This window comes from Gobius niger (genome assembly GCF_951799975.1).
Source record: "Gobius niger genome assembly, chromosome: 11".
Classification (NCBI taxonomy): domain Eukaryota; kingdom Metazoa; phylum Chordata; class Actinopteri; order Gobiiformes; family Gobiidae; genus Gobius; species Gobius niger.
The window spans coordinates 20,566,787-20,593,282 of NC_136862.1; the positions used below are offsets into that span (position 1 = coordinate 20,566,787).

Below are 26,496 nucleotides of genomic sequence, written 5' to 3' on the forward strand. Positions count from 1 at the left end.
GGTTGCAGTGAAAAAACAAAGCAAACACAGAAAGGACTAATGTGCCAAATAGCGCGCCGCACACAGGAATGACAGTGGACTGAAGTCACCGCATTGTCCATCTTTCCTGGCTGGCGCAGATGCCAGTTTGGCTCCGTGGCTCTTTGGTCTGGTGTGGAACAGGTGTGATTGTTTTCTCTGCCCTAAAACCACTCTGGTTTAATTGAGCAAAGCTCAGGTGGCGCGCGCATATGCCTGCGCGCACATTCACCTTCGATGTAAAATCCCTGAGATCCCAGGAAAGCTCCAGGAGGGGGAGGCGGAGGGATCCATGGCAGGCGCTGCGGTTCCAGTCAGGCTGACGCCGCAGAGGCAGTGTGGCGCTCGGCTGAAGGAGGAGTGGAGGCTCGACTCTAGTTCAAACCTGCGTCAAAGGTACTACACTGTATACGCACACTGATTGCGGAAGTTACTACTGTATGTTTCATTTCAAAATAATTGCTCAAAACAGAAGCACAATCTCAGAGTTCGATCATACATCTCTGAAACGAGGCCGTGGGAACCCAGGGTGCTGAGGCTGCTGCAGCACTGCCTGGTGGATGGTTTGTGTATTACAAGCCATATTATTAAATAGGAACTAAGCACAGAAAAACATTTTTTGGGGCAATCTTGTCTCTCAGCACCCCCTAACCAAAATAAATTCCCACGGCTCTGCTCTGAAATATCGGAAACATCGTATCCATCTCCTTGTAGCGACGGGCAATGATACCTATACCCTTTAAACGGGTAGGCCTGCTCAGCTTTATATACATTTTATTGTGAAGGGTCGGCCCATATCCTCTTTTAGTGTGTTTGTCGCTGACTTGACTTGAGGCTGAAGCGTCAACAGTCTCCCTCGCGGACCGTGGACACACACCTCCAGCGCGCGGAGCGGCTCTGACCTGCGCACACACGTTATCCTCAACACAGGTGAGGGGACAGTCAGAAGTGGTATTTACACAGGTCTATTTAACTACTGCGTACTCAAACGTGTATTTAGTTTAACTGAGTTTACTTTTCTGAAACGTTTTACGGATCTTTTTGAAATGTGATTTGTTTTCTGCCAGTGTCAACTTAGTTATTATGTTCCTGTATGGTATTCCTATTGATGTTCACATTGTGTTTTTTTGTAAAACTTTTTTTTTTTTTTTTTAACATGCCAATTACCAAAGTTACTTAATATGTCAATATAATAAGTGAATGTTATTACATTTCCACTTTTGGATGACCTGCGCCTACCTCGTGCCAACAAGGTGCAGTCTCTTGGCGCCTGCCCAGGTCTAGTGGAGGCAATAGAGCGCGCTGTGGCAGTAGTAGTGGACCGATGCTGCATTGAGCCGAGCGTTTTTTCTGCTGTCACTGAAATCCTAAGCTGTCTCTCCCTCCCTGCCTGTCTCTGTGTTTGTCTGGATCACCTCTCTGCCTCTGCCTCACGATTTCTCTTTGTTTTCACTTTTGATATGCTCAAACAACTCACAATTGTTTGACATTCGTGTTACAGCCATTACATTAACTTACAATAACTACTACTACTACTACTACTACTACTACTACTACTACTACTACTACTATAACTAATGGTAGACCACAAACAAAGAAACAAGGAAAAATGCCATATATTTTATTTATTTTTATTTTATTTTTTACAAAAATCTCATTGTTATTCCTCTGTTACAGCCTATTGTCTGTATAATGTTGTGTGGCTTCAAGTCCACGCAGCCATGTATACTAAATATCACAAAACAGGTCAACCTTTTACATACCTGTTTGCAATTTGATGCAGTTTAGACTTGCTAAGTAAGGCATACAGGCACACTCCAGTGCAGGCTCTGTCTGGTAGTCTCTCTTCCTCTCCCTCTCTCCCCCTCTTGTCCTGTGATGTGTGCTGGCCAGACAGTGTGGCTCCTGGGCGTCAGTGGCATGATCATAGAAACAGAGGCCAGAGAGGACATTCCTCATTGTTGGTGAATCTAGAAATCATCTTGGCTCTATGCTCTTTCTAAAAAGCCACTTGCAGATCTCCCTTTGCCCATGCAGAATAGTAAAAGTGTAATGCAAAAGCAACATATATAAATACACACCTTAACTGGGTTTATTGTATCTTTATATTATTGACACCCATTCAACCTTTTTTGGTCCAAGTTAAATCTATTCTTGAGCAGTCACAAACCCAATCAGGAAGGGTTTCTATTGTTGCTATAAAAGTATGTTTAAATGCACACACTAATATTTTGGACTATATGTTGCTATCAATACAAAACATGCTCCTACTGACCAGCTCAACACAGAAAATGCTATTACTGCAGTGGATAACCCATAAGCTATTTAAATCTCATATTCTGCTGCCTTTGGTCAACATCTCCATGGAGACGAGCTGGAGGCGTACCCACTCCCGGTACAGTTACAGTCGCGTTTTTGACCTTTCAATGACCCGGCGGCTACACACACACACACATTCATTCTGGACTATTGTACATGTTTTAAGTGGTAGGGGAAACCGTAGAACCCGGAGGAAACCTACGCAGACACGAGGAGAACTTGCAAACTCCAGACAGAATGCACCTTTCTGTTTTAACTCATGGCAATCATTAATGACTTCCAAGCGGCACCAGAAAATAATCATAACATTATAACACACGCTCAGCTCTATTAAGTAAATGGTAAGGACACACTCAGAGCTGTACCCCCTCTCAGCGTTTTTGCCTCAACCCACTTTCTTTCATATTTACGTTTTAAAACCTTATCTTACTTGGCAGCGACCTTATCATAACTAAGAGAAAGTTGTATTTCCTGTTATTGCTTTTTGACGTCTGTCCAGGATTGTGTCTTATTGTGCAGTGATTTCCACATAGTTTTTCTTCCAGACCTGGGACTGACATGGAGAGTAAATCTGTGCATTTTTGGGGGATTTTAAGTCCTTAATGAAATCACCGGTGCTCTATTTCTACACGCGCCATTTCAAATTCCTTATTTAACTTCAACTATTACTACTGTTTACCTCCCTCTGTGAGCTATATCAACACAGACTCTCTCTCTTCTTTCATCAGATGGCTGAAACTCGACCTGGACTTCTGGCTGTGTGAGGACTAACCTTCGCTGCAGGACGTCCGATATCAAGACCTCTCTCCCCGTTACCCCCGCCCCTTCTGTGGCTATACCCAGAGGGGGTTTTGCCCTGTCCCCTGGCCGCTCTCCAACCTCTACTCAGCTGATACCGGCCTCTGTTTACATAGACTTACTACCTCTTTTCTCCTCTTTGGTTCCGGGCGTATTGTATATCCAACTGCTGCAGCGTCCCCTAGTGAACCATTATCAGTTTAAAACCCTTTTGCCCTGCTCATAATGAACTCCTCAAACTCCATCACCTCGCTGTTCTCGTTCACCAGCCCGGCAGTGAAGCGCCTGCTCGGCTGGAAGCAGGGGGATGAGGAGGAGAAGTGGGCTGAGAAAGCCGTCGACTCTTTGGTGAAGAAACTCAAGAAGAAGAAAGGAGCCATGGAGGAGCTGGAGAAGGCTTTGAGTTGTCCCGGGCAACCGAGTGAGTATTGTTGAGAATGGCCACAAACACACGGTTCTCCATTTCCACTGTGATGTTGTAATGAATTCATTTACGCGTGGGTGGATTGTTCTAAGTGACTTTCATACTGGAAAAGTTGTCTCCATGAACAGTAACAAACATTTGAGACTATGTCACAGCGAAATAGGTTTTTAATTTACAATCACTGAACCCCAGCAGTTGGTGTGGTGTGTTGTGTCGCTAAACCTGTGGAAAAGTCTATTGTATCTTGCAGAACATCGAGGAAAAGCAGCTATTTGTGGACATTTGATTGTATTCTGGCTGCAGCTTGCCCATATGAAAAATTACACCTAAGATCTGAAGCGGAGTCACCTTTACCTTAACTATTGTTTGTTTTGGGAAAATTCTACTGTTCCTAATTAGTCCTCTGTCTCTTGCAGGTAAATGTGTGACTATTCCACGTTCTCTAGACGGCCGACTGCAGGTGTCCCATAGGAAAGGCCTTCCTCATGTGATCTACTGCCGCGTGTGGCGCTGGCCCGACCTGCAGTCCCACCACGAGCTAAAGGCTCTAGACTGCTGCGAGTTCGCCTTCGGTTCAAAACAGAAGGACATCTGTGTGAACCCATACCATTACAGACGTGTGGAGACACCAGGTAGATTTACACATGATATCTGATTTACTAAGAAGACTTGTTTTATATTTAGTTTGGCCCTAGTTCTGTTCACAAAAGTAGTTTAGTGTTTCTGACACTGTGTGAGCACAACAGACGGCAAGTGAGACTCCAGTGGTGACGACTTTACTCTGAGCCTCACCTCGAGTGATGTGCACTGTTTAGAACGTGAGACAAAACTCTGAATACAAATATCATTATACTCATTATTTTACTACAGTTTGACTTGGTAATAATTAGGGCTGCACAATATTGAAGTAACTTACGACATGCAAAACCGCTGTGCGATAAAGATCCTAAACCATAGAATGGAACACGATATGTTCCATAACTAATTATTCAGCAAATGGAGTCAAAACAAGACTTACAAAACACAACAGCAGCACAAGACTATAATTTAACTAAATTCATTATATATATATATATATATATATATATATATATATATATATATATATATATATATATATATATATATATATATATATATATATATATATATATATATATATATATATAAAAAACTCTTCCTCACCCTCCGCGGGCGGTCTCTTGAGGAAGAGTTTTTTTTTAATATATATATATATATATATTTAAATTGTGAATTATAAGGCAATTACAAAAGAACCAAACAAAACCACAAAAAAAAACAGACAAGAGAGACATTACAAAAAGCAGAGATACAGAGATGGTCAAAACAACAGACAACAGATGTACAATGTCTGCGTACATTGGTGTATGAATGAGAGAGTGAATGGGTGACTGGTAATAATAACTCTCCTTGTCTTTGTTAACGTCTCTCAGTGCTGCCCCCGGTGTTGGTGCCGCGTCACAGTGAGTTCAACCCTCAGCACAGTCTCCTGGCCAAGTTCAGAAACACCTCTCTTCACAATGAGCCACTGATGCCCCAAAACGCCACCTATCCGGACTCGTTCCCGCCTCTGCCTTGCACTTCCTTCACCTCTTCCTCTCCCTCATCTTCACTCGCCCAGTCGCCCAACCCCCAGAGCTTCCCCAACTCCCCCAGCAGCTCAGCCGAACCCGGGAGCCCGTATCACATCACCGGTAAAGACTCAGGACTTTTATGAAAGTTGAAATCTCACACTATAACTGTTCAAATTATTCTTGATCACTTTCATGCTTCAATGAATCTACACTTCTTTTGCTTACTGTACTGTATATAGCGCTAGCGGCTGCTCCTTTCTGTATCATGGACAAGAATGGAATTTATTCATTTTTTATGAATTTTCAAAAATAGCAACAGTTTTTGTGTAAAATCTGATCTGAATACTTATTTATGTCACTATGCAATTTTCTTTAAAGTTATTAAAAGCAGGTTTAGTTTGTATAGAAATGTTAAGCAAATGTACATAATTTTGTATCAGTGTGCGACATTATAATAATAAATTGAAAGAAAAAATGAAAATCCTCTGTATACTACCCATACTAAAGATGTATTTTGTGTGTGTGTGGTGTGCTTTTAGCTGAGACTCCACCCCCTCCCTACAGCATGATGGAGACCAGTCCACAGGAGGACGTGAAGCCCACTGAAACAACCAAACTCACCTTCTCTGCTCCACACAGAGGTGAGATCAATGCTGTACAAAGTCCTCTAAGAATTTACAAAATTAATGTTTTGGGGGGGGGGTCAACTGAGTTGACCAAAGTGCTACAAAGGTCAAACATAACATAAAATACAATACAAAAGGTGCATCGAATACAAATGAATAAAATCTGGTAAAATGTCAAAAACTCAAGCTGTGTTAACAGCCAAAGTGAACAAGTGCGTTTTAAGAACAGATTCAAATACAGGCACAGAAGAAACCTGTCTTATGTGCAAGGGCATCTCGTTCCATAATTTTGGTGCAGCCACCGCAAAACCCCCATCCCCTCTGAGCTTTCGTTTGGTCTGTGGGACGCTGAGGAGGAGCTGATCAGCCGACCTGAGAGACCGCGAAGGCTTGTACGGGTGTAAGAGCTCAGAGAGGTACAGTGGGGCGACACCGTTAAGACATTTAAAAACAAACAGAAGCAGTTTAAAATGGATCCTAAAGTGCACAGGCAGCCAGTGAAGTCAGGATAAAATGGGGTGATGTGGTCAAATTTTCGTGTGCCAGCGTTTATAATGCATAATTTTTAATGGTTACGGGGCAGGGCGGTACGGGTTGTTAAAGTATAAGTCAGAAAGTATAAGTTGCAAACTGCTCCAAAAACGGGCCCAGTCGGCTGAATAAAAAAGCCCTGACTGCATCACTAATGCACTAATGCACAGTATGATAAAACGACATTATAACTAACAAAACTAGACTTTTGCACATTTTTAAGATACCTTGCATTTTTTAGGCTGTGTTTGCAAAAAAGAATTGCCACTCTGAGTGAAATGGTATTCCTCAGTGATTTTGTAATAAGAACAGTGTGTATGGTGCAGCCTTAGTGTCTATCAACTTTAGAATAAAAACAATATAATAAAGAGTAGGAGACTGTACATTTAAATTCTATTTGTATGAAACAATAAGAAAACTCAAAATCGTCATATTAAAACAAACCCCTTCTTAGTGTAATATTCTAATCCTGCAGTAATGGAAATAAATGTATCTTGCTCCAACGACCAGCTTTTTTCACAAATACATGCTTTTACAGTGGAGATAAATCTAATTTAATTCCACCACTTGAAAAATCAATATATAGTATTATTGTACTGTTTTTCCCTTTGATTGAGTTTGTGTAATTCAGATTAAGCAGATCCTTTCAGATTTACGAACATAACATACGGTAATATTGTAAACCATGTTTTAATGTGTATTTACTGGCTTTTCTCGTAAATGTTTATGGTCTTGTAAAATGGGATCAGCCTGTCCCTGCTCAAAGTCACCTTGAAATCACAGCATTTCTTTACCTCACTCAAGTCTGTCATGAGTAAATCTATTCAAATGCACCCTCTTACTTTTACGTCATCTGTGTGTACTGTGTGTTCTTATATGGAAATGTCTTGTCCTGTTCAGATTTACGGCCAGTGTGTTACGAGGAGCCGGAGTACTGGTGCTCCATAGCCTACTATGAGCTGAACAACCGCGTCGGGGAGACCTTCCACGCCTCGTCCCGCAGTGTCCTGGTGGACGGCTTCACCGATCCGTCCAACAACAAGAACCGCTTCTGTCTCGGACTCTTGTCTAATGTCAACCGCAATTCCACCATCGAACACACGAGGCGCCACATTGGGAAAGGTATGTGTCGGCTCTTTATTAACACTTTTTACACTGTACGATTCTCATTGAAGACATTAAATAATGAATCAACACATGGGATTATGCAGGAAAAAGGCTGAAATAACTGAAAATATGTTTTGTATTTTAAATTCTTCAAAATTTCCACCCTTTATTCTTGGTATTTTCTCAAGGTGCTGCAAAAGGTCGTCACCTGAACTGGTTGTCAACAGTCCTGTGTTTCTGATTTCATGACAGAGGAGGCTATTTTGAAGAATTTATGTCAACTTTTTTTGTTTAAAAGACTTGAAACAAAACATAAGGACTTAACATGGACGCTGCTTCTACTGACTACACGATATGAAACGAAACACACATTTATTCACCACTTAGCATGGTGGTAATCTTGTTTCTTTTGGAGCTAAAAGAAAGGCTTTTTGTGGTCGAGATATGAACGTCTGTGTTTGGATACAGATAACATAGTAAACAGTGCATTGTGTGATAGTGCTGAGATCAAGGCTTTGGCGAGTGGGACGAAAACCTCTAATATAAAAAATAACAGTGGCCTTTAAGTTAGTAAGTAAGTAAGTAAGTAAGCAAGTGCTTTATTTGTCATTGTACAACGGTACAGCAAAATGTGGGCCAACCTGACCAGCATGTTTCTGGAGTTATGGGAAACCGTAGCACCCGGAGAAAACATGGCTGGCTGCCTTCAGTCTCTCCTGGATTTGTCCCTGTTTCAGTGCGTGGTGTCCTGCACTGGTCGGCTCCACCTCCTCCCTCCTCTTCCTCCTGCGCAGCTCCCTCCGCTCCACAACAGTCTTTCACCATCTTCTGGGAAGAGCTTGCCACTTAATCTGTTTTATTCTCCAGTGAACATCCTTCAGCCAGAGCAATAGTATAGTTTAGGTTTCTTTCATGAAATCATTAAAAGGTTTTTATCAATATCCTGTTTAGCCTAAAGAAAAAATATGAGTTCAGTCTGAAACAGCTCAGTCGTGCGTGAAGTGATGTCTTGCCTTGCATTTGTTTTACATCTTAAAAGGCCCTTTAGAGTTTGGCCTTGTGTATTAGCAGCTCTCTACTACTCAAGGAAAGTAATGCTTCATTTAATATATTATGACAGAATATGTGAATGTGCAATCTGGGTACATTTGCATTTACTTTTGAAGATAGTTTTTTCTCCACACCATTCCTTTTCTTATAGTTGAGTAATATTATTTTGAAGCTTCTTGTGACAAATAAATAAAGTGTGTGTCCTTTCTTTTCAGGCATATTAATTGGAAATGCGAAATACTACAAATGGCCGAATGTGATTCTTCTTCTCATGGATCTTTCTGTCTGTTTTCAGGGCTGCACCTGTACTACGTTGGCGGCGAGGTGTACGCCGAGTGTCTGAGTGACAGCAGCATCTTTGTCCAGAGCAGAAACTGTAACTTCCAGCACGGTTTCCATGCCACCACGGTGTGTAAGATTCCCAGCGGCTGCAGCCTGAAGATCTTCAATAATCAGCTCTTCGCTCAGCTCCTGGCCCAGTCTGTGAACCACGGCTTCGAGGTGGTCTACGAACTCACCAAGATGTGCACCATCCGCATGAGCTTTGTCAAGGTACGAGTCGACAGTTTGGTGAGAGTAAATCATCCAGAACTGACTATTACTCTATACAGCTGTAAAAATGTGGTTAGTTGGGTTTTTTTATCATGAAAAAGTAACTTAAGTACAGACAATGTCAAAGCTCTGCCTAACTTTCTAATACTTAAGGCTTTATACTCCTTGTCCCTGGAGGGGAGAGAAGAAGCTGTAGCTGTAGTGCCCTCTGATTGTCCACGGCAATGTCAAGCTGCTCCATTCCTCCACTTTATCTCACTGGTCTAAGCTACACTTCTTATAAATTATAAAAGAACGCTGAATCTTATCACACCAGTCCGGACAGAGGGAAGAAAGACGCAAACAATACCAGCTCAAGGCCGGGTCAATCAAGTCTTGCTACATGAACAATATTATATATGTTGAACTCTTCTGTTTTTAGGGCTGGGGAGCTGAGTATCACAGACAGGATGTAACCAGCACCCCCTGCTGGATCGAGGTTCACCTGCACGGGCCCCTGCAGTGGCTGGATAAGGTCCTGACCCAGATGGGATCGCCACACAACCCCATCTCCTCGGTCTCATAAGACAAAAGCACTCGGTTCAAAACAAATTTGTCACTGTCTACTGTCATTTCAATACAGACCTGCTTCGTTTCTTTACATCCATAATGCTGCATTTCACCCAGTGTTGCTCTTTATTACAGAAAAGAACTGCTTATTTATTTCTCCATTCAAAGTACTTACACTACATAAGTAAAGAGAAAAAGAGCTGCTCTCCGAAATGACTGGGAAATTTCATTAGGTACTAAAAATGCCTGTAGTCTGGACTGTTTTACTGTTACACGTTTTTGATTTGATGTTGTAAGTTAATTTTTATTTACATTAAATGTTTTTCTTTTAAAAAACACTGCATTGACTTTATTGAAAAACAGTGCTTGGTTTTAAACTAAGCTTGAAGTTATTTATTTCCTTTGACACTTGACACAAAACACAAACATGTAGCCAAGTCTCATGATTTACTTCTTTCAGTGCAGGTAAAATTACATACAGTACATGTCATAATTGTGCTTTGAAAACTTTTGACACCTTTTCACTGCTCTGTTAATCTAAATTACAAAACAGTGCAGGGTTTCTGCAGAGCCTTATAAGTCATTAAATGAATAGTGCTCAAAGGAAGGCCTTTACAGTCATTCAACTCAAACTGGCATCAAATCAAACTTTTGGGAGAAAATAATGGCATTGCTCAACTATTACTGAATAAATGTGTTGAAAATCCTAAAATGTGCTGGGAAATCCAATATTTTATGCTCTAAAGTTGTTTGTGTCCGATTTCTCCTCATTCCTCTGTTTGGTTATATGTTTGCAAATCTTTACAAATAAAATGTTGCTTTTTTTGCGATTGTGGCATTAAAATATAAATCATTTTTAGGTTCTTTTTGAAAGACACTGGATATAACAAAAAAGCTTGTTCAAATACCTTACGCATCTTTCAAAATGAACCTAAAAACTCATTGGGAATCAAGAAGACCATAAGTATTTGGGTATTAAAAATGGTGTGAAAATGCATTAAATTTGACTTGCAGCTGCCTGTAGAAACCCTGCACTTAAATGCCCTTTTAAATTCCTGAAAGTTCTGCCTTGATGTCACATGGCCACAATGCTACACATGCACTGACTGATCGTCATGCTGACAATACTTCAATGAGATGTTATGTAAAAAAAAAAAAAAAAAGATTTCTCCAAAGTTCACGCAAAGAAAACAGTCAACAAAACCACTAATTCACAACACTTAATACAGGCTTGTATGTGTAACAGTGCTCGATATTTTATTCCTTACATTATCATTTACTTCTGCTCAGATGCCCCACTTCATGATTTATAAATACATATTTTTTGCAGTCACACATTGATTATAAAAGTGCAGTTTTTGACACATGTTTAGTTAACTTGCCATAACTTATTCAGTGGATCATAAAGTTGCCACAGAGAAAAGTCCGAGAGGCCGGGGTCAGCAGCCCTGGAACTGCTGCTGTGTCTGACCGCGGTTCTGCGCGGCCAAGAGCTGCTGCTGCTGCTGCAGGAAACCCATCACCTCCGGACTCCTCAGCAACGACTGCAGACACAAGAAAGACAGTCAGGCAAATGATATACTTTAAAACTGTAATGTATTCTGTATAAGTAGTTACAGCTATAAAAATGTAATATGTTCTTATTACACATTACGGAAAAATGCAGCCAAGTTACACTACTTTAAGTTACGTTTGAGTTACTTTAGGCAAAATATAAACTGGATATAGTAATAAAGCCACTGAGCAAAACTGCAGTCGAAGATTTTCTATTTCCTTAATATTTTCCATTCTGTTTTTGACAACGTTAGCCACACACAACTACAGAGATCTTATACACCAATGTGCGTTAACTGGGGAGGGGGGCGGGAGTTTTGCTTTTTTTCACCCCAACACTACCTCCAGCACAGGTAATCACTATCAAATTGCAATATTTTAAGGTCACAATTAGCAAATCACAAAGGCTGCAATAATTTAATATGATACAACATTGGAATTCAACATGTATTAAACCTGCTAATCCTATAGTTTAGACCACTGTATAAATATGTTCTTAAAGGAGCTATACTTTATTTTTTTTCTCTAATTATGGAATGAAATTTGTTTTGTCTTCCTTTAGTATATTGTAAACTCAGACATTTGTGGGGAAAACACTATAGATCTAATTATAAAGCATTTGTATCACTTTCATGAACATGCAGGATAGTTTTCTAGCAACAAATACTGAATGCTAGGAAGATTGGGGATGAGTTTGTACCAACATTTGAATTTAATGGTTTCCTCTTTCATCGTTTGAAATGAAAAAATCAGGTATAGGGCCTTTAAATTCATGTGATTCTTTCAGTCTTTTCCTACATGCTTTTGGGGTGTTTAAAATGTGGAGTTTGATCTTGTACTTAACAGAAGAAAATAAAGTCTATATTGTGCAGTACTAATTCTTACATCCTTCCAGGGACCTTTTAGCTTCACGATGCCTAAAAATATATTTATTTGGTCTAGTGACACATACTATTGTCAACACTTTTTATAGAATTTCAGTCCAATCAGCCCGGTTGGCCATTGCATTTATTTTATGAGACCGTTAATTACAGGGCCAGCGGTGAAAAGGTCATATCTGTGCTGCTGGACGGGACAGCTGCTTTTAGGATTTTCATGGAGCCACAGAAATCCTCAGTGATGGCAGCTGCTGTCCTGTGTGTCAAATACAAGAGTTTCCAAAACAAGAGGAGCGACTGTACTTGACGAACAAAGAATGCGAACACTGGCAAGACATCACCACAACGGTATAATTCAGGTTTTATTACCAGTCTCTTTTGGTTGAGGACCTGCTCTATAAGAGATGGTCTGGCTGGACGGTCTCCCATAGCTCCCAAACGCTGCTTATTCACAGACACGGGTCGTTCTTCTGCATTCTCCTAAAAGTGAAAACAAAACAAAAAACACGGTTTGTCAGTCAGAGAAGTGCAATTCATTTTGGAAGCACATCTGCTCCAGTTCGGCTTCATCCAAATAAAAAGTTTCTTGAAAAACGTGTCAAAATAGCGACAAAAGAGAAACAAACAAAAAGGGACAAAAGAGTAACAGAAAAGAGACAAAAAAGCGCTGAAAAGGTAACAAAAAGTGACAAAACAGCAATGAATGTGTTACTGTGACCCTGCCCGGGCTCGAACTCACGACCTCGTGTTCCGATTCCCGGTTCGACCAGGGGTTAAGGGGTTAAACGTTTTCTAAAGACAGTGAAGAGGTGGAGATTTACGGACAGGAAAACGTTTGAAACAATGGACAGTACCGACAGCGCAGACGGAGCCTCCAGAACGACGATGCGCAAGAGCTGGATTAATCAACAGGAATCTTGGGGCTTTTCGATGTTTTAAGGCGTTCACACAAAGTTGACAGCATTTAGTGGTTATATTACGCATCCGCACACAGCAGGGGCGAATCCGAGTATACAGGGGCTGGGGCATTACAGGGAAACCACTGACAGAAAAACTGCCAGAGACCAATACAAATAAAAAATATTATTTTATATTTATCCTTCAGACTGCAGGGAAAAGCAGCTCATATTCAAAATACTATATTTTGAATATATTTTGAATATATACTATATTCCTTAAAATGCTGTAATCCCGGTAATTTTGTACATAGACTGGAGCATTTAAAATATATGTATTTTGAATTTGTGGCGATTAAATATTAATTAGACTTTAAATCCAAATCCATGAGATTTTAAAAAGTTTCATTTTAGCCTAAATTCCAAGTTGCTATATCTTGAGAAAGCACTTGTTATTTTCAAGATTAAACACATTTTGAAAAGTAGACACGGCGTTTGTGTCTTGAGGTGACTTGCCGGCTAAAGCAAGACTTGACTTGACAAAAGCTATGACTCGACTTGACCCCATGACCGACTGACTTGGACTTACTTGGGACTTGAACCTTCACGACTTAGACTTGACTCGAGACTTGCATTTAGAGACTTACTCCCACCTCTGGTTATTTTAGATACAAATCGTGTTGTCTTTTGTTCCTTTTGTTGCATTTTCACCTTTATTTACGTCCGATTTCTCCTCATTCCTCCGTTTGATTATATGTTTGCAAATCTTTACAAATAAAATGTAGATTTTTTGCGATTGTGGCATTAAAATATAAATAATTTTTAGGTTCTTTTTGAAAGACAAACAAAAGATATAACAAAAAAGCTTGTTCAAATACCTTACGCACCTTTCAAAATGAACCTAAAAACTAATTTGGAATCAAGAAGACCATAAGTATTTGGGTATTAAAAATGGTGTGAAAATGCATTAAATCAGACTTGCAGCTGCCTGTAGAAACCCTGCATTTAAATGCCCTTTTAAATTCCTGAAAGCTCTGCCTTGATGTCACATGGCCACAATGCTACACATGCACTGACTGATCGTCATGTTGACAATACTTCAATGAGATGTTATGTAAAAAAAAAAAGATTTCTCCAAAGTTCACGCAAAGAAAACAGTCAACAAAACCACTAATTCACAACACTTAATACACTTAATTATTTACGTCTCGTTTGTCCCGCTATTTTTTTCCGAGAAGCTTTAAGATTTGGGTAATGCCAAACTGGAAAAAATGTGCTCGGTTCAGGTGGGGGTTAAGAGGTTAATAATCACCTCTAATCAAGCTGTAAACTAATCCTTACCCTGACGATGACCAGAGTGTTTAATTAACGACAATATGACACACATTACCCAAGAGTAGCAGGGTCACATCACATTACAAATAGACACAGTGCAATAAAAAGTTCACTCACGTCCAGTTTGCCGCTGGACATCGCCTGGTCGTTCTTCTTCTTCTTGTACTTGTCCTTGTACATCTTGTTGCGGTGTTTCTTGCACATCCACGGCTTGCGCTGCTTGGCCACCTGCGTCGTGGTCTCGGTGCATCCCTCGTAGGTGCACTGTTTGGGGGCATTGTCGCCCTCGGACGCGTCCTCGTCGTTGAGCTCCTCCGGGCTCGGCGCGTTGTCTCTGGGGTCGGAGGTGTCCAGCATGTCGCCCTCCTCGTCCGCGTCGTCCATGTCGTAGGAGGCATTGTTCTCCGGGTCGTGCGGCGTGACCACGTTTCTGCTGTCCAGGCCGCCGCTCTTGTTCAGGTAATACTTCTGCCCGTCCTTCGTGAACAGCAGCGTGGACTCTTTGTCTTTGTTCGCGGACGGGGATTTGTCATCTTCGCTCATGATTGCAGAGTCAATCCCCGTGGAGGAGGAGGAGGGTTGTTAATGCTAATGCTAATGCTAAAGCTAACAGTCAGTTCTAGCTCACGCGGTTCTCTTTTGACATTATCTCTCTTTGCAATCTTACTACAGAGTTATCTCCGTGTTGATGTCCCTTTCTTTAGTAAATGCAGCCCTTTGGACGTGTCCAGACAGGCCTGATTAAAAGAAATCTCTCTCATGACAGCCCTAAGACCACCGCCATGTTTCCAGGTGACGGGATTTCTTCTTCTCTGCACGTGCACTGATCTGCAGCGACCTCTGGTGGTAAAACTGGGACCAAAATAACCACTGACCAAAACTACAGTGGGAGGAAAGGGTATGTGACCCCTTTGGAATTTCTTACAGAACATATGTGCCTAAATAAGTCATAAAATGTGGTCTGCTCTTTGTTAATATCACAAGAATTAGTAGCATGTTTTTGTTGGCCATTACCATAGAAATATATGCCATTACATGTAAAGACACGGGACAAATGAAGGGGATCGCCACGTCTGGCTCTGGTGGGCAACGCAAGTAGATAAAACAATGTTCACAAACAGAGTATTGCTTCCAGGGGCAGACTGGGACTAAAAAGTGTCCCTGGACTCTGCCCAGCCCGGCCCAAGTTAGTGTAAACACACGCGTCCACAAAGACATATTTTTACATCAATTTATAATAGGCCTAATTTTTGTTGCGCGATTGCTGTGTCACCAATTAACAACAGAGCTGTTAAACAAATAGAATAGAGATTTTTTTTTTTTTTTTGCTGCTTCACTGTGAAATTGCAAGGCCGGGTAGCAGCACCCCCTTGTAGTCTGGTGGCCCTCAAGCCAGCAGCCCTTCTGTGCTCCTCCAGAATGGACCTATGGCCAGTCCGCCCCTGGGTCATAATGACACGAGATTGATTCAATAAAAAATAGAACATGTAGTTCTATTCTCAATACTTCAACAGCATTAAGTTGTTCAAAGGTTACCAGTTAAAAAGCTTTTAAACAAATACTGAGTCACAAATAGCCTAAATCTATTGTTAACAGGATGCAGGAAATTTAGCAGTTTTTTTTCACTCTTCGTCTTTTTCTTTTTCATCACTTTTCATTGTGTTTTTGTCGCTCTTTTGTTGCTTTTTTAATTATTTTTTTTTAACTTTTTGCTCCATTTTCATCCTTGTTTTGTCACTTATTTTCCCCCAGAATCATTTAGATTTGGGTAATGCCAAAACTGGAGAACATTTTTCTCGGTTCAGGTTCTTCTCCTAATTAGAATGACATAGCAGTATTTCTCCAGGCAAAATTAAGATTTTTTTTTTTTATAAAATAAGCCTTCATTGTGCATGAAAAAAGACATAATTTGATAATTAATGTCAGAAAAGTATTAGTAACGAAAAGCCAGAGTAAATGTAATATTTCTTTGCATTAGACGTTCAAACAGAGCGCTACCCGGAAGTAGCGTGATGACATCATCACCTAGCAAACTGAGGTTTCCATGGTGACCATAGTGTTTTGATGCGTTCATGTTAAATAGAACTTCTGGTCTCTATTTGTTCGGTGTTGCGATGGCCGAGCGGATAGCGCAGGTCCCTCGACCGCATCCATATCGCACCACCGGGGACGGCGCTGCCCATAGCCATGTCTACTACACGAATGTCAGCATGGCGTGTCGCTCGCTAGACACGTTGTGGTGCCTCCGTGGAGGAAGCAGCTCGTCTCTTTTCTTTAGCGGCCAGTTTTGTTGAAAACACGCCGACTCTAAGGTCCCGGGTTCGAGCCTGGGAAGGGGTCATATTGCTTCTGTAAAAGGAGATGCTTTCACTGTAAAGGATCTGTGGTTTAAATAAAAAGCTCTTCACGCCTGGAAAAATCTGCTGATTTCCAACCATTCACCAAAACATCCGCTGAAGATCACGGAAATAAACAATAACAGCGATCCTCTCTATTCCTCCCACTGTATGTGAAACAATGCAATAAAAAGTTTATTTACCAAATTGTAGATAGCGCTCTGGTGTTGATCACCTCTAGAGGGCACTCTGTACTAAGCCACATCAGGTATCACGTTTTTCAATGTAATCAGTTTCAGGTGAGGTCTGCAAATTGTTGTTTCGCAAGTCACGAATAAGTTTCAAGTCCATGTTAAGACCCAATTTAATGGAGACCCTTGACTTAGCTACATGTTAGAAATATTTTTGATTGAAGCAATCTTGTGTTATTGTGACCCTGCCAGGGCTCGAACTCACGACCTTAGATTCCTCATGTTTTCCAAGAAAAATGACCACTTTTGGGCAGATCTGGGCTCTTCGAAAGTCTTCTCCACATATAGAGAGAGATTGTTCTGTGTGCACCACATGGCCAGACTGCTCACCTCACTCCTGTAGTTTGACTCGGCTCTGATGCTGATGAGACCCACCACTGTTGTGTCCTCTGCAAACTTGATGAAGAGGTTTGAGTCGTACTTTGGAGTGCAGTCATGGGTCAGCAGAGTGAACAGGAGGGGGCTCAGCACACAGCCTTGGGGAGCCCCCGTGTTCAGTGTGTTGGTTCTGAAGGACTTGCCGCCGACATGTACCTGTGGTCTCCCCGTCAGAAAGAAAACTTACTTACCATTAAGTAGGAACTTAAAAACAAATGCACAGGGGCAGCAGATCAAAGCATCATGTTGAAAATCACGATTTTGTCATATGTTTAATCATCTATAATTAAACAGTGTCACTTTAAGTCTTTGGGATATTTTTTTTTTAACTGGTAGCCCTCAAACAACTTAATGCTCTTGAAGTCGCCCTTAGCTCTTCAAAGGTTTGAGACCCCTGACCTACACCCTTTCCTTCTAAATTTGTGTTTTAACAATTATGAACATTAATTGACCAAAAGCCGGTGGTATCGTGTATACCAGTGGTTTCCAACCTTTTTTGTCTTGCGCACCTCTTGAGTTTTTCATTTTTACACTCCAAGGACCCCCTATTTTGAGGACGCTGCCTATTGTTTAGAAAAGTAAAACTTGAAAAACTAACCTCAGATATATGAGTTGAGTGTGTGACTCCTGAGAGTCAAACCTTTTACCACAAAACGTCTATAAAAGTACAAGTCCTCAACTTTTTTTTTTAAAGCAAATGACAACAGAAAGTTTTTATCTGCACTTTTTGTGTGTTAATGCCTTTAATGAATAATTATGAGATTTATGTTTTCTGCCTTCTTGCATGTAATTGTATGCAACTGTGAAGCACTTTGAATTGCCTCGTGCCCCTTGTTAAGTCCTTGTAATCCCGGGGGTCCGCACACTCCTGCATTGTACAACAACACATTTTGACGAAGCATGTTTTATTATCGTCATCTTTATTGAGAGACCACTGTTGGACAGAGGTACAGTTATTGGTATTGCGACAGACTTGTTATAGAATGGTGCAGCAGTGAGCACTTTGGTAAACCACATAATGTCTGTGTGCTGGAGAATGTGGAGTTCTACAGCAGCAACAAATCAGTGTTTTTCACTATCATTTTGGAAACACACTACTGTAAATGTAATGACAAATACAGAAAAAAGACTAACAGTGATGGCAGCTGGGAGATCTGTTCATAGTTTTCAACACATACTGCATTTTTTACCAGGAATCATCAACTGCGGATGCCCATTTATTGTTTCTGTTAAGAATGCATTCAAAGTCTTTCCATCTCCTCTAAATATTTTTTTGTTGCGCAATGACAAATACACGTACGAACCATTTTACATTTTCTCTACTAGTAAAGAAATATACTGTATTGTTAACTATCAAAATAAATAAAAATGTTATTTACATGAACATATAAACATTAATTCACTGAACAGTTGTATAAGAATAGGCTACTGTGTGTCTGTCATGCTTTCATTTGAACAAATAAGCCATTAATGAGGTTTCCAGATTTACTTGTACAGAGCCAAGTCACCTCTAATCCATTGTTCAATGATACTGCTGGTTATCCACTGTCCCAAAGTCCTTCGAACATGTTACTATGCAATATAGACTGCAGTGAGTTGTGCAAAAATCCCGCAACTTTCCTTACTTACTGTCAAATGCGCAGCTTGAGAATATGGTAATGTCTTTAAGAGTTGAGATGTAAACAAGGCTTCATGTAACAATGACAAAGTGCACCAATTAGGCATAACATCATGGCGCCCGTAGTGTACCGGGCCGTATTAGGCAGCAAGTGAGCACTGTGTTTTCAAAGTTGATGGCGGAAGATGCACAGACGAGTCATGGGTGCTGCGCAAGATGGTCGTGAGGTTGATTTCCGAGCTTGGAAAGTTTGCACGATTTCTCCCCCCACTTTTCGGCACCATTCATCACTACTGTTTTGTCAAATAAAGTCTACAGGCCGAGGGAGGCGAGATCGATGAGGTCTATGTTGTGATGACTACTGAATCAAAAGTGCGGCTATGTTGCCAATTAGCTGCGGTCAGTAAGTGGTCCAAGACAATCCAACATAGGGCAGCATGTTAGACAGACAGACTCTTCACAAAGTAGTCATCAAGAGCATTTTCATTTAAATGTTTACAATTGAGTCCGTGCATAACTTCAACAACGCCACCCAAGTAGTGACTTCCTGTTTCGATCCAGCACGCCAAAATAAAAGCACACGGCTCGTCTCATTGATTAGTTCAGGAAGTACTTGCAACATTACAAGAATATAATTAAATACAAACATTTTAAGTGTTTTGTCTGTTAATAGTTAGGCAGAAAGAAAGTTGAACTAATGAACTGCTGAACTAAGGAATAAGATGGTGCTTTCATTTTGGTGGATCAAAAGAGGAAGACACTTTTTGGGCGGCGTTGTGCATTATTTATATGGCATTTTTGTCACTATGGAACACGCTGATGAAGGACAGACATACGAGAGAGATTCCACCTCGGATATTTAGTCATAATGCTATGCCTCATTGGTGTAAAAGGATGAGCATCAGTGTTGTTGATGTGTGAAAATTGCTACACAAGCACCCATATGCTATCATTGTCAAGGTATACAGAGGAACCAATATTACAAGGAGCATGTGTGCACCATTATCAGCCTGTACACTCTTAATCCACCAATACAGGAAGGCATTAGAACTCAACACTGTGTATACACAACTAGTGCTTCAGACTCTTTTTTTTCGTGCTTTTTAAACACTTTTTTATAAGAAAAATCATCCCGTTACAAGATTAAGGTAGGGTACCATTAGAGATGCGTGTATTCATCTGTCCCAAAACAACCCTATAGTAACTTAACTTTTTTGCTATCTTCACGTCAAATTCAAGTACTACAGAAGCCTATTGACACTTCCTGAGGACGACTACTTCTACTCACCTATTTTCCTCAATCCACGAGACCACAACCTTTACGTAAAAAGAGAAAGGATATATAAAAATGTAGCGATAAATAATGAAAGAGTTAAGGTTCAATAAAACATGAACATTTGTTTTTCTCATATTGCCTTTAGAGCTGCTCAGATGGAAGTCCCAGTGTCGAGCCCCCATCATCACTGACGGATGCACAGTTTGCTTCGTTGCTCCGCGAGCTCCGTGTGTCATGTGCTCGGATGAGAAAAATTTAAAATCGCAAAGTCTGTCTAAACTGCTTCTTCGCACGTTTTGCCTCTGAGTCTGTGATCTGTCCTCTCCGCCCTCGTCCCAGTCACTGTTGGAGAATTGAGGGCAGGGATGGTTCAGTTTTTCCCTTCAGCACAAGCCCTGGATTCTGGAGAGGGAGTCGAGAGATGGTTCCTCATCCAACCTTTCTATATTATACGAAGGTGTGTCAGACTCAAGGTGCAATCCAAAAGTGTTGTCATCCATATAAATACATTCATCCCAAACTTGGTCACAAGCCTTGATATTTACGGTGGCAAATACGAGGGTAGCGCAAGTGGAAGAATATCTGATTGCAAAGTATTCTGAGCATTGTATTAAGATTTACATAGACTCGTGTCGGCAGTAATTGTAGATAATCTAACATTCAAAATCTGTAAAGCACTTTGTATTACAATGCTCCCAATCCTAAACTGCAATGAGCACCTATTATAGTTAGCTACAATTGAGTTTGTGCATAACTTCAAATCAAAACAACCCAAAAAGTGACTTCCTGTTTCGATCCCGTACACCAAAATAAAAGCACACAACTCATCTCATTGATTAATTCAGCAGGTACTTGCAACAATACAAGAATATAATTAAATACACACATTTTAAGTGTTTTGTCTGTTAATAGTTAAGCAGAAAGAAAGTTGAACTAAGGAACTGCTGAACTAATGAATAAGATGGTGCTTTTATTTTGGTGTGCTGGATTGAAACAGGAAATCACTTCTTGGGCGGCGTTGTTATGATTTAAAGTTATGCACAGTCAAGTCTGTCAAGTGAAAGTAGTTCAAAGGCCAGTGTGTTTATGTACGAGATCCATATAGAGGTTAGAGACAACATGAGCTTGACACAGCAGCTGTAAAGCGAGATGAGGACCATCCCTTCTCCTCTCTCTCTCTCAAATCAAATCCCACCCCCTGCCCCTGTGCTCCCGGGTCAGAAGAAGGGCGAGTCAGGGGAGCGTTCGGTGCTGTTGACCGAGCAGATGGACACGTCCGCGGAGGCAGAGGACAGGCTGGGGCTGAGGGAAACGTCCGGGTTGGGCTCCAGGGTCAGACAGGCGAGGCCGGGGAGGACGCGGGGAGGCTCCGCCCACTCCTCTCTGGTCGTCACGGTGATCACATCCGGGTGGCGTCCTCGTCTGAGAACCTGCCCCGCCTTATCAAGAGAGGTGGTCTGAGGACAGAGATAGGAAACGGGGTTAGTTTGATGCTAATTTAAAAACAGGGATTGGTTTAGGGCACAGACGGGATCAAGCACGAAGCAGAGACACTGTATGCAAAGGCCGAGCTCAGGATGAATAACATTAAAAACAGCTTTGTTAAAGGTGCACGACTTTAGAATCAGGGGCATTTCAACAAAGCTCACATAGGGAGTGTCATAAAATGTGTAATGACAAATGACAAAATGCACTTTAAAGGAGTGAACAGGCATGTATTTCTTTGTCGGCACAAAGAAATGTGTAAACATGGACGGGTGGAAACGTTATTCAACTGGACATTGTGTACTGCAGGCGGGTCAAAGATCATCAGCCACAAGCACAAAACAACAGTGAAGACAGGGCGGGACTTTCAAAGCCAGGGGCAAATTACAACAACAGGACACGCAGACAAGTCAAAGCATTGCAGCAGGAGCGTTCAGCAGCCGCACAGAGACAGGGGAAGGTTTCCAGTGCGGGAGAGTTGGGTGTTATCGCAGGATTTGTGCCTCTGTTCAAACCTGGCATACCTGATCCAGTACATGGCCGGGTGCTGGTAGAAATCCAACGACCCAGATCTCTGCATAGAAAAGCTGTCATCGAGCTGAACAGAGAGAGAGCGGCATAATCAATCCGCAGACCTTTCAACCGCCATTTACATTTTAAAAGGGCACATTAAAACTGATCTATAAAAACAGCACGTTTAATATCAGTCTGGAACGAAACATAAAGCACCTAAAGTAAAACAGGTCCTAGTTAGTGCTAGTCCAGGCCTGCTGTAGTCAAAGCTCACGGACTAAATCCTGGAGGTTCTTGGCTTTCAAATGAGGCTTGGCTTGGGGACGTACCGAGATGACGGAGACTCCGGCTGTGGTGTCCTTGTCTTTTGGAGTGGTGTTGAAGTGCTTCTTGATCTTCCCTGCTACAGACAGCTGGTGGTCGTTCTCACACATACCCTCGTCCTGAACCAAAAGGAAACGTCCTTTAGATGAATGATGTTTACACGGCAGATTTGATTAAATAACTTGAGTAGCTTTATGGTAAGCCTATGTGAAATCATTATCCACTCACAGTGACCCATGGGTGCTCCAAGACTTGCAGGGCAGTGTATCTTTGATCGACCTCCACTTCCAGCATGGATCGAATCAGCTCCTGTTACACATACATTCAACTTTGGTTAGTTTTTTTTTTCCTGCCTGTTGCTAATATAAGCAACACACAGTAAATAATAAGTACTTTTACCTTTGCTGTTTCAGATACATTGTCCCAGTATGGCATTGGAAACTCCAGCTGCCCCATCAGTATTTGGTCAAAAAGGACTTCCTGGTCCTCACAGCTCCTGCAAAACATTTATTGCCATTGTTAAACAAGCATTACCCCTGAAGGCCTGTAGATGGCGCTGAGGATTAACTACTCTATTTCTGCGAAAGTCAAGGTCAAAAGAAAGTCATTGTTTGTCAGCAGTTTGTGTCTTTGTTGATATATCTCTCAAAAATACTGTGAGTATAGAACGTACCCTCTAAACGGTGGAAACCCACAGAGGAGGATATACGTGATGACTCCTGCCGCCCAGATATCCACTTTAAGGCCATACCTGCACAGCAACAATGTTCAGTTATATGAAAACACAACTATCCCGTGATCTTATCTTGCTGTGATGTCCTTACCCTGTTTCGGCGATGATTTCAGGTGCTACATATGTTGGGGTTCCACAGACGGTGTAGAGAGGTCCGTCCACGACCGTCGCCAGACCAAAGTCACCGAGCTTCAGGCTTTTACTGCCATCCGCGTGTTCGTACACCTTAAACAAAACAACACCGTCAGATACAGCGGGTCCAGGAAGTGCATAGAGGTCTGAACACATTTTTATTCATCATATTCTTTCAAAGTGTTTTAAATGTCTATCTTGTTGCATTATTATGGTAATCAATAGCAAATAAACTGCACAGACACTACATTTTTTGGCGTCCCCTGTCGGTAACAAAGGACTTTTAATTGTGTCAACGTCAAGAACTATCTGTTGATTTGTTTTTTTCCCCCTGAAGTCACTGTGTATCCGCCTTAAACTGCTGTTTGTTTGTCTGTCCTTGCGCATCATTCAATCACGCTCAGTCTGGTGCCCACAGACATGACCTTGAGGACTTGAGGCGGGAGATTATGTCGCAAATAACATGTCTGATGACTTCAAGGACCCTCGTGATATCAAGCATGATATCAGTGAAATGAAAGTATCAATGTTAGGAGAGAGAGGGGGCAGCAAACAGAGCTGTCTGTGTTTGTGAAGGAAAAGGTGTAAATAGCAATGCATCGAGAGCAATGGAGTGACAGACAATCCAATCTGTTCTCATGCTACAGTATATTATGCACATGTTTTTTGACAGACTGAGCCATGTTCTCTTCACGGAGAAACTGAGTTATTGCGAAATCTGAATTATTCTTATTATTACTTATAATATTGTTGTGTTGTACAATATACTGTACATTATAGGCCCTGATTGTTACGTATTAAATAAACACAACTCTAGATGTGCTTTTTAGGGTGCTTTTTTGAGAACATGTTGTGGTCTATACGGTAAAAAGACTTCACATGCACAATCATAGCGTTTGTCTGTGCTGTAATCAATACCTCGAAAGGCACTGTAGTGATAATGCCTTGGTGGGGGTCTGTATTGTGTTATGTTATTGTGATATGTTGTAAGAACTAAGAAGAGAAAGATGAGAGATTTAGCAGCTTCACATCTCATGGCTTTTACAGGAAATTAAAAATATATGAAGCCCATGATGATATATAGACCAGTACGCTTTCAATATAACGTGAGCTTAAAAATGTAAATGAATAATGTTATATAAGCAACTCTTTAACGGGTTAATGGGGCAGAATGCAACAGTCTCTATGGAGGTCCCAGGTGACAGACAGAGAGAGAGAGAGAGAGAGAGAGAGTGAGTCAGTGAAGCAGAGGGGGCAGTGGGCGAGAACAAGAGTGAAAGGTCAAAAACGAAATGGGGCAAAGTGCAGAGGAGGTGTCATGGTCACAGATGTGAGTCAGTCATAGAAACCGGGGAAACTTGAGACTGAATTTGAACTGAGAGAACAGACAAGACCAATAACACGTCACTGAACAGTAAATCGAAAGTTCTTTTTGTTAAGTAGCTGGTGGCTTTCAATTATATGGTCATTTCATTCATCGTTAATGCTAGTTACTACGCCCTCTAACAAAAAACAAAACAAATGGGCTATATGAGGGCTATGATGTCATTTGAAACCCAGAAACTGAACCCTTCCAGTCAAAGGTGATTTCTTCTAACACCAGAGCTACTTGACTATTCACTTTGGGAGTTTGGGAGCAAATTTGTCACAAATGATCATCCATTTCCAGTTAAAATCATCCATTTGTGTGGAAAAGTTAAAAATAAATGGATTATGCTACCCCAGGGATAATCAATTATGATGTTTTGCATTTGTAGTGCATTTCACACACCTGAGTTGACAAGCATTTGAAACACTACATTTAAGTTACTAGTAAGCTGTTGGCACTGCTAACAATAACCCTTGCAGCACTTTTACTTTGCTTGAACTACTCTTGGGTGATGAAGAAATAAGTAGATATAGAAATCAATCAATAGAGTTCAGGATAATCCACAGTTACCATGCAGATCCGCCATGTTTGCAGCTGCTAGCAAACATTTTCCATAGACTAATATTAGTTAAAAACTGTACAAAAAGTGTGGGGGAAAGCCATGGAACAACTCCATTAGCTGCCGAGTTACTGCTGGTAAATACATCTAACACACTGTGGTGTCCAAGTGTTTTAAGGTGAACTATAACTCCAGTATTTCGACTTTTAAAATCACCATTAGTTTATAATTGCTGCTAATCCCATGATGCCTAGCGATATTAAATCACATTCCCGAACTCTATATGACGTCTATTACAAAGCCTAAGTCTGCAGTGTTGCACATGTCCAGAGCCAGACTTGTCCCACTCACCAGCAGGTTTTCTGGTTTGATGTCTCGGTGCACGATGTTGAGGCTGTGGAGGTATTTGATGGCGTTGGCCAGATTGTAGAGCATGCCGCTGGCGTCTCTCTCCGTGTATCTGTTGGCTGAGGTGATGGCATCGAACAGATCGCCTCCCTGTGAACAAAGATTGACAGCACAAGGGGCCTGTCAGTGTTACACTCACGCAGTCTGACACAGAGACACTTGCATTTCTGTTTGACTTTTCTGTGTTGCTGCAGTGCCAGATTTGTGCCTTTTGAGCAGCTCGACGTACCAGCTGGAGTCTGACCCTTTTTCAACCGTTTTGAGAGACTGATTCTTCTGATTATTTCTCCTCGGTGTGTGTCATATGAAATTACAAATCTATCTCAGGACCCAAGGACAGTGGTGGGAACCAGAATTGATCCAGTGAACTTCAGATTTGTATTAGGAGTTTCTCTCCATAAAGTAAACTTCTATCTAGTTAGTTATTGTTCACCAGTCCCTCCACTCTCCCCTTGACTTCAAACTTTATTCCTTTCCAAATTCAACCTCCTATCACCTTGCTCTCTTGTTATTTCTTGTGGGTGTCTCTGTGTGACTGGACTAACTGGAGCAGGAGGTAAAAATAGGGCTGAAGCGCGCTCTTCCTTCGACACTGGCAGCTCCTGACCTGCACCGCGACACTTATTTAAATATGAAAGCTGTCTAATCCCACAGACAGGTAGAGCTCAAAACAATACCAGCACAGAGGTAGGGACAGGTGTTTTTATGGTTGAAATAAAGATTTTCCCAATTAGAAAAGCTTATTTTGAGTAACAACGCATGAAGAAAGCACAAGCTACAGTAAGAGTCAAACTGTATATCAAGAGACTAAGAGTCTCTACGCGTCTTGCATTTGCACTTCTTACAGTAGGACTGATTAAGATTTTGGGAAATTATCCAGTT

The 26,496-nt window shown here is 41.3% G+C and overlaps 3 protein-coding genes across 6 annotated transcripts in view; 1 reads left to right on the forward strand and 2 right to left on the reverse strand.

Moving 5' to 3' along the window:
- The first annotated feature begins 920 nt into the window (after positions 1-920).
- On the forward strand, positions 921-9,825 carry smad9 (SMAD family member 9). Its single transcript, XM_079566942.1, has 8 exons — positions 921-948; positions 3,066-3,556; positions 3,976-4,191; positions 5,014-5,274; positions 5,694-5,795; positions 7,212-7,433; positions 8,764-9,020; positions 9,442-9,825. Exons 2-8 carry the CDS (start codon positions 3,361-3,363, stop codon positions 9,583-9,585), a joined length of 1,398 nt encoding a protein of 465 aa, XP_079423068.1. The 5' UTR covers positions 921-948; positions 3,066-3,360; the 3' UTR covers positions 9,586-9,825.
- A 959-nt stretch (positions 9,826-10,784) lies between these two features.
- On the reverse strand, positions 10,785-15,057 carry rfxap (regulatory factor X-associated protein). Its single transcript, XM_079566422.1, has 3 exons — positions 14,350-15,057; positions 12,371-12,481; positions 10,785-11,113 (listed from the first exon to the last, which is right to left on the reverse strand). The coding sequence occupies exons 1-3, from the start codon at positions 14,773-14,775 to the stop codon at positions 11,009-11,011; spliced, it is 642 nt and encodes a 213-aa protein (XP_079422548.1). The 5' UTR covers positions 14,776-15,057; the 3' UTR covers positions 10,785-11,008.
- Positions 15,058-21,340: 6,283 nt separating this feature from the next.
- dclk1a (doublecortin-like kinase 1a) overlaps positions 21,341-26,496 on the reverse strand; it is a 53,023-nt gene continuing 47,867 nt past the window's right edge. For 3 of the 4 annotated variants that reach the window (XM_079566288.1, XM_079566289.1, XM_079566291.1), the window contains 8 exons: positions 25,558-25,704; positions 23,238-23,371; positions 23,087-23,164; positions 22,813-22,909; positions 22,642-22,722; positions 22,419-22,532; positions 22,101-22,174; positions 21,341-21,548 (listed from right to left, as the gene is read on the reverse strand). In XM_079566288.1, coding sequence (XP_079422414.1) covers positions 21,491-21,548; positions 22,101-22,174; positions 22,419-22,532; positions 22,642-22,722; positions 22,813-22,909; positions 23,087-23,164; positions 23,238-23,371; positions 25,558-25,704 — 783 coding nt within the window. In that variant the 3' untranslated portion in view covers positions 21,341-21,490. The remainder of the gene's footprint in view (positions 21,549-22,100; positions 22,175-22,418; positions 22,533-22,641; positions 22,723-22,812; positions 22,910-23,086; positions 23,165-23,237; positions 23,372-25,557; positions 25,705-26,496) is intronic. The other variant, XM_079566290.1, reaches the window with a different exon arrangement.